This window comes from Corylus avellana, chromosome ca6 (genome assembly GCF_901000735.1).
Source record: "Corylus avellana chromosome ca6, CavTom2PMs-1.0".
Lineage (NCBI taxonomy): Eukaryota > Viridiplantae > Streptophyta > Magnoliopsida > Fagales > Betulaceae > Corylus > Corylus avellana.
Window position 1 is genome coordinate 19,969,685 of NC_081546.1, and position 8,401 is coordinate 19,978,085.

The 8,401-nt window shown below is 36.2% G+C and overlaps 1 protein-coding gene across 1 annotated transcript in view; it reads right to left on the bottom strand.

Annotated features, from left to right (window-relative positions):
• Positions 1-1,711: 1,711 nt before the first annotated feature.
• Positions 1,712-8,401, bottom strand: part of LOC132185311 (LEAF RUST 10 DISEASE-RESISTANCE LOCUS RECEPTOR-LIKE PROTEIN KINASE-like 2.1) — an 8,249-nt gene continuing 1,559 nt past the window's right edge. Inside the window, exon 2 of the mRNA XM_059599103.1 lies at positions 1,712-2,817. Within this exon, the coding sequence (XP_059455086.1) occupies positions 1,712-2,817 (1,106 nt within the window). The remainder of the gene's footprint in view (positions 2,818-8,401) is intronic.

Sequence of the window (8,401 nt, forward strand, 5' to 3'; positions counted from 1 at the left end):
CCTTGGCCCGTTATCGGCCCTTTTTATTTTTGGCTCGTTGTCAGCCCTGGCCCGTTGTCGGCCCCTTTTTTTATTTTTGGCTCCTTATCAGCCTTGGCTCGTTGTCGGCCCCTTTTGAAGTTTGGCTCCTTGTCAGCCCTGGCCTGTTGTCGGCCCCTTTTTGAAGTTTGGCTCATTGTCAGCTCTGGCCCGTTGTCGGCCCCTTTTTGGAGTTTGGCCAGTTTTCGGCCCTTTTTTGAATCTACATTCCCCAGGCACCTGCTGCTGTCGCTGGCCACCCGCCAGCCTCTATCTTCTCCGGCAGCCTCCACCATCTACGGCCCATTCCCCACCTCCACCACCGCCGTCATCATTGTTTCGGATTTCAAACTCAAGGTTCCAAAATATTCCACCTTGAGTTTGAGGGGGGATGTTAGAATATATGGAAAATATATTATATTTTCCATATATTCCATAATTATGCTGATATTGAAATATTCTCTATTTATGGATTGATTGTAATCATATATTGAAATTGTAATCAAATCAAGGGGATTTGATTACCAAACTTATATTTAGATATTACCCTATAAATAGGGACCTTTGTATTGTAGACAAATCAAGTTAATGAGCACAATGTAGCCCTTAAGGGTATTCCTAGTGGTGGACGTAAGTGTCTAACACCGAACCACCCGTAAGTTCTTTGTGTTTATTTTTTCTATATTGTTTCCGCTTATATTCCCCCATAATCATTATTTCAACACAACCCAACCCAGAGTTGGGGTCTATATTCTAACTTCATCAACTCGACATACGCCATCCAATCTCCTTTTTTTCTCTTTTGTTTTCCTCTTTTTGTGTCCCATTTTTGTTACATGACTTGACCTTAAATTCTGCCTAAAGCAGGGCATCAAACCTCTTGCTGCTTGCCACTCAAATATTTGGCCCCCTACTTAGAGCATCTCCGGTAAAAGTAGGCAAAATAGTTACTAAAAAGTATAAATTTTTATCTTAAATATATATATATATATATATATATACTCAGATTCTTTAGTTTCTTTAAAAATTATTTTGTGTGGGAGAGACTATGAAAGAAAGATGAGGAGAGAGATAGAGTAAAAGAAAGAAAGTGATAGAGAGAAAAAAATAATAAACAATGTTTATAGTGTGAACAGTGAATATGTTAATCAACCTATTTATTATTTACACCAAATGAAAAAAAAAAAAAAAAAAGTTAAGTTGCATATTTGGCTGAAAACGAAAAGGCACTCATAATAGTCAAATTTGACTATCATTAGAGATTTGACTACTCTTTTGAAAATGCTCTGAGTAGGACCTTGCAGTACTTAAAAGTGCATTTAGTCTCACGATTTCGCATATTAAACATATATTTTTACACAAAATTGTAAAAATTGTCTTCTTTTAAGTGTAAACTTTTTTTAAAAAAAAAATAGCGGTTTGAATGCAAATTGTGTATTTTTCAAATGCACAATTTCAAAATCCGAATAATAGTTTTACCAAAGTTTAACTTAAATTTGATATCGTTATTTTTTTAAATTATATATTTTGAAACTACTAAACGAAAGGAACACTTCAACTTGGGTTACTAAAAAAGTACTATAAAGTTTTCATGGATTTTCTTAAATCAAATCAAATTATTAACTTTACTACTGCTAAAGCAAATCCCTTCAAATTTGTTAGTGAATATTCCATAAGAGATCTTATAGATATCTTAAATTTTTAATATAAAAGTAAAAGCAAATGAATGTTTTATAAGTAACCTATACTTGGGTGGGATTTGTATGGAATCGAGGCTTCCTTCTAGCATATTCACAACTTTACTCATTGGTGATCGATTTGAGGGGTCTGTCTGTATGCACCGCAAATTCACTGTTACCATCTTCCTTGCTCTTTCTTGATCATCTTCATTCATAAGGCCCTCCAATCCTAGTTCTTCATCTAGTTCAAGATGCTTGTAAATCCAATGTGGAAAAAACAATTCACTACTACGATCAACCCCGATATCAATATTCTTTCTCCCCCCAACCATTTCTGAAACCATCATTCCGTAGCTATAAACATCTGACTTATGAGAAACCACCCCAATATTTCTACAAACTAGTTCTGGAGCTACATATCCTATAGTTCCTCTTTCACCCAACATGGATATGATACTCTCTTCCCTCGAGCATATTTTTGCAAGGCCAAAATCAGAAATTTTTGGGCAAAAATTCTCATCCAAAAGAATGTTATGAGGTTTTATGTCAAAATGCAAGATTCGTGTATTGCAACCTCTATGTAAGTACTCTAGTCCACAAGCAATGCCAAGTGCAATCTTGTATATAGTCTCCCATTCCAAGTGACAATTAGCCTTGGAGCGATTTTCTTTGTATATGAACTTCTCGAGAGATCCGTCAGGCATAAACTCATAGATAAGAGTTCTTTTAGTACCCTCAAAGCAAAAGCCCATAAGAGTGACAATGTTGACATGAGAGGTCCTACCAATGCTTGCAACCTCGTTAATGAATTCTTCTCCATTACCTTTTGATTCTTTCAAAACCTTCACTGCCACAAGAGAACCATCCTGCAACTTTCCCTTGTAGACACCACCAAAGTCCCCTTCGCCTAATATATTTCTAAAGAAGTTGGTCATTTTCTTAATATATGAATAACTGTATCTTCTAATGGCAAGAGGTTTATTGTTCCTTAAAAAGGCCTCGACACTCTTGTGGGTTTGACTTTCCTTCTTCCAAAAACAAATAAGTTTGCTTGATGAGAACTTTTTCTTGAAGTAGCATATTGTAACCATCAAAACTCCTATTCCAATTGATAAAGTGACTATAATCAAATAACCATGCTTTCCAAGACTATGTCATCCATCTCCCGGGTACACTCTTTTCTTTATTTAGACACATTGGGGACAATGTGTCATTTAAGTTTGGAGGTATGGGCACACATGTTGTTCACATACTTTGTCTCAATTTGATGTTATTTGTTTAGTGTGTTTATTAGTTTATTTGAAAAAAAAATTAAGCATGTTCATGTTTACCCTAAAATTTTAAGTTGATCTAAAAAGAATTATGGTTTAAATTCATCAGTGAGCTTAAAATTTTGAACACATGATTTGATAAGTGAATCTGTTAGTTTGGTTACTTGTGTAGGACAGTTGAAAAATCACATGTTTGATCTGATCACACAAGCACATTAGCACATAATTTGTGAGGTATGACATGAGGTCTGATATGTGTGCTTCTGTATCTTGAATGAAATTGGATGACTTATTAGATGAACACTGTGGCATATACATTAAAAAAAATATAAAATAAATAAATATATGAAATAAATGATCATTAATGGGCTTTTCACTAAGTAACTAGACTTCTTACCTCAAAGCATTAAGTGTTCACGTCAAAATGTGAAAAATTTGGATTTGATCAATGTCATGGTTAGTTTGGTTTTGTAGCCTTTTTTATTCGAGTTAGTAGGTTCTTAGGGGTGTCTCTACACCTAATGCCCTAAAATCATCTGGTTTGGGAGTTATTGACTTAATACTCGCTACATGGGTCAATTAGAAAGCTTAAAGAAACCAAACATTGCACAACCTGACAAAAAAAAAAAAAAAAAAGAGAAAAGAAGAAAAAGAAATATGACATGGTTGTTCATTCTAATATGGATTCTAGTGAATTTTGAGATATGGAAACATTACATATTGAAAAGATTTGGAAGCCTCATAATTTTGTGCTAATTCACCTTACACTATTTTCAAACTTGTGATGTTCGAGCATGTCTTTTGTAAGTAATTGAACTTTGAAATTCTAATCCATTGTGAAGATGGAGTTCATCTTTTTAAGCTTGCTTATGAATGAAAATCATGATCTTGAAGTGATACTTAATTTTTGGGGATAACATGAATTGTGCATGATGTTTGTGGGTAACATTTCTGGAAAACCCTCATGAGACTTCCCTCGTCTTTTAGGGAATTTCTAGAGGTTTAAAAGGCTTGTTGTATATGCTAAATGCAATCGTACATCCTACGAAAGATGGATTTATCTTTTTGTTCTCTGTTTTTCATTTTTTTTGTTTTTAGTTTTGTATTGCTAAGGGACAAGCAATATGTAAGTTTGGGGGTGTGTTAAGTGCTAAAATATTCATATTTTCTGCCCTTAACCTACATGTTTTAATCAATTAGTTTTAGTTAATTAGGTCATTTTAGCTCTTTATTGTATTTTCTTTGATTTTGTAGGTCATTGGAAGAAAAATAATAAATTTCAGAAGTTTTGGACTTGAAAATGAGCTATTTTGGATTTTGGAAGGCTCTAATAGAGCGATCGATCGCAGGAGAGTTGCGATCGAGCATACTACAGGCAAGGTCCACAATGCACAAGGCATCCACGATCGAGCACAAGCATCAAGAGGATCGATCACAGACCTACGATCAATCGCACAAGGGCTGCGATCGAGCGCACCCTTGCGTAATGGCCAAAACAACCGCCAGCCCTGTTATGGAAAGAGCATCTTTACGGTTTTGTAGCTTAGTGTGAACTAGGGCTAAAATCCTACAATTTTTAAGGGTTCTAGAGTATTCCTAAAGGCTTATAAATAGACCCTTAAGACTCTAGAATAGGTGTGCTTTTAAAGGAGACGAATTTGAGCTCTTCAAGTTCAAGTTTCGGGTTTATTCTTTTCCTTTCTTTTCTTTTATTTTATGAAGATGTTTAACATCAACTCTATGTGTAACTAATTTATTTAGTAGGGCTAGATTGAAGTCCTAGTTATATTTAGTTGATATTCAATATTGGCGCCTTTGTAATGATCTTGTTGTGATATCTAAATTGATTAATTCATGTTTTCATGAATTCCTCATATGTGTGTGCCTGATCAACATTATGTGCATGTGGTATGGACTAGTTAGTTAAATCAATTTGGATGATCGAGTCCTGGGTTTAACATAAGTAACAAAAGTAATCCATACCGGGTTCTTGGGTTAATCAACATGGGGAACCAGGAGTATGCTCCCATGCCCTAGGCCTCATGTGTTTGTCGATTTCTACAGAATATATGCTTTCCTAAAGAACAACTTGGCATACACCATGGTAAATTATTTAAGAAATAAAAAAGTTAGAGTATACACTCATGCCTAACTCATTGCTTAGGGAAATCAATAGCTTAAGGAGTATACACCCATACCCTTAGATCGACAAACATTAGATATACATAACATGATCAAAACATTGGCATATTAACATATTATCTAAATATAATTAGTGGTGGATATCAAAGCCCTACCTTTTTATCATTATCAACTCAAATCCAATCTTTTGTTTTATTTTACTTTGGAAATCGATTTTAGACAAGATTTAGCAATCCTCGTGGAAATGACCCCGTATTTGCACACTATACTACTATGTTGACCTCGTGCACTTGCAGATAAAACATCCAATTATTTGCCTATTAATTTAGCTAGGTAATTGTGAACAACAGCTTCAAAAGTTATTGTTGCTGATTTGAATAAGGGGGAAAAATTGGATGGGGAAAATTATGACATATGGCATTGAAAGATTCGATATGTTCTAAATGAACAAGAGGTCTTGGAGACCTTGTCCCATTCACTGACTAAGCCAATGCAAGAGGATACCGAACAAAACATAAGAGATTTTGTTGCTTTTGAAAATTGACACAAAAAGGATCAATCTATGCGCTTTACTATGTTAAGCAGCATGCACAATGATCTAATTGGTGAGTTCGAGGTATATCCAACAGCTCAAGATATGTGGGAAGCACTAAAGTTAAAGTATGGTGGCACTTCTGCCACTAGACTGCACGGATTGACCATGAGGTTTGACTCCTATAAGATGCGCTCAGATCATACAATGAAGCTTCATCTCAAGGTGATGTCATCCATGATCCGCAAGCTCAAAGCAGCCAGAAAAAAACTTACTGATGAGCAGCAGGTCCAAGCAGTGATTCGTTCACTACCAAGCTCCTGAGAAGCTATGAGCCAAAATCAGACGCACAATGAGAACGTTAAGACTTTTGATGATGTTTTGCGTCATTTGGAACCTGAAGCTGAGTGCCTAGAGGCTACTAAGCCCAATAGTTCCGCATAATTGGCAGAGTCAAGTTCGCGCAAGGCATATAGGCCTAAGTGCAAGAACAATGACAAACATGGAGCAGCTGGACTAGGGCCCAAGAAGGCAAGGACTTACAACCGCAAGAGAGGTAAACGCGCTAGTAAAAAAGACAAGTCTAAGTTGCTTTGCTTTAACTAGGGAAAGGAAGGCCACTTCACTTGTGAGTGCACTGAGTCGAAGAAGGTACTCTCTGACTTTTCGCGTTGTGTTTATGTATCTAGCCATGTTTTGGTTGCACACTCCTCTCCTATGTGGACTGTAGATTCGACAGCAACCGAACATGTAGCTTAAGATTGGGTTGGATTTGTGGAGCATCATCGAGTTCCTGTTGGGAGTCGAGACATAAAGTGGGGAATGGAGCTAGCATGGAGGTACTCGGTATTGGTACCCACAAGCTGGACTTGCGAGGTGGACCCACTCTATTACTCCATGATGTTTTATATGCTCCTGAGATTCGACGAAACTTGCTTTCTATAGTTACATTGCTTAAATTTGGTTTTCGGTTTGTATTTGATAATGGTGTTTACATATATTTGGGAACAACATATTATGGGTGTGGTTTTATTTCAGATGGTTTTTTAATATTGGATTTGGATTATTCTAGTTATAATAAATTGTTTACTTTATTGACATCTTCTGATAATGTTGATTCAATTAAATGGCATGCTAGGCTTGGCCATATTGGCCAAGAAAGGATGACTAGATTAGCTAGAGAAAGCCTATTAGGCAATCTCGCTAAAGTGTCTATGTCCACATGTGAACATTTGCTTATGGGAAAGTCAATTAGAAAACCATTTGGAAAAGCCACAAGGGCCTCTTTTCCATTGCAATTAGTCCATTCAAACATCTGTGGCCCAATGAATATGAGGGCAAGACATGAGGGGTTCTATTTCATCACCTTTATAGATGATTTTTCGCGATACGGTCATGTTTATTTGATTTCCCATAAATCTAAAGCAATGGATTGTTTTAGACGATATATGAATATGGTTGAGAATCAATTAGACAAGAGTATTAAAGCTCTAAGAACTGATCATGGACGCGAATATCTTTCTGAGAAATTTAGAAGGCTTTGTGATGAAAAGGGAATAAAAAGGCAACTTACGATGCCAAGTGATGTGGTATTTTTGTGACCAAAAATATCAATAATAAAAATTACCACTCGCAATAGTACGAATCCTGTAGGATAGGGCTATATTGAGGGTGTCGGTCGAACCTCAAGGACTGCAAGGGTTTAATTATCAAAATTTAAAAGATTAAAGTTAACTTAATTAAAAGGGGGATTTGATTTGATTTGCTTAAAAACTAAAGTGCATGAAAATAAAAGCAGTAAATATATGAGAGAGAGAGAGAGAGTAGGGTATTGACTTCACCACAATCCGCACATAATGGTCAACTATATTCTATTCTAGCTTTTTATTTTATGCATATTATAATTCAAACAAGAAACACATGATTGAGAAATAATTTCATACAATCAATGGAATATCATAACCCATCTTCGGTTGGCACGAATCGTCTACCTAAATTACACTAAACTAGGGTGTAGTAGGATCTATCTTTCCTAGGTATGATCTATCTAACCCTATTGATTGCATGTCGATTAAGAACCATTGTATAACAATCATTCTCATGATCACAGAAAATAAGAATGATTTGAGTTCAATAATAATAAAATAATTTCTAAGACAAGATAAGAATTTTACTAATATTGAATTGGAATTTAAGAACAATTGCATTTAATATGAAGAACATAAATCAATTGTAGCAATCCTCAGAGTTATACAATCAATATGCATAAATAAAAGAACTAGAAATTAAATACAATCAAACCATTGTGCTTGGAAAGGGCTACATCAATAACCCACAATTGGGTTTAGCTGCTCATGATCTTCTAGGCTCCACAAACAATTTACTGAAATTTTTGCTCTAAGAGGAGGTGTGTCTGTTTACAATGTTTAGAGCCCTATTTATAGGGATTTGGAAAACCCTAAAATCCTAGAAATCCTTAGAAAATCGGTAATTAGTCTCCCAGTCCAATTGGGAGAGTGAAAACCAAGCCCAAGCTGGAAAAGGATTCTTGTCGTGCACTGTATGCCCGTGTGCGCTCGATCCGAGATTATGTGTGCTCGAGCGCAGTATGCTCGAGCCTAGCTGATGTGAACGCGAGTGCAGGCATGCGCTCGATCCTTGGCCGCAGACGCTCGAGCGCAGGTGCGCTCGATCCCAGGTGTGCTGCGATCGATCCTAGCTCCAGAATGCTCAGATTGCTGCCCTTTTAAGCCCAATTT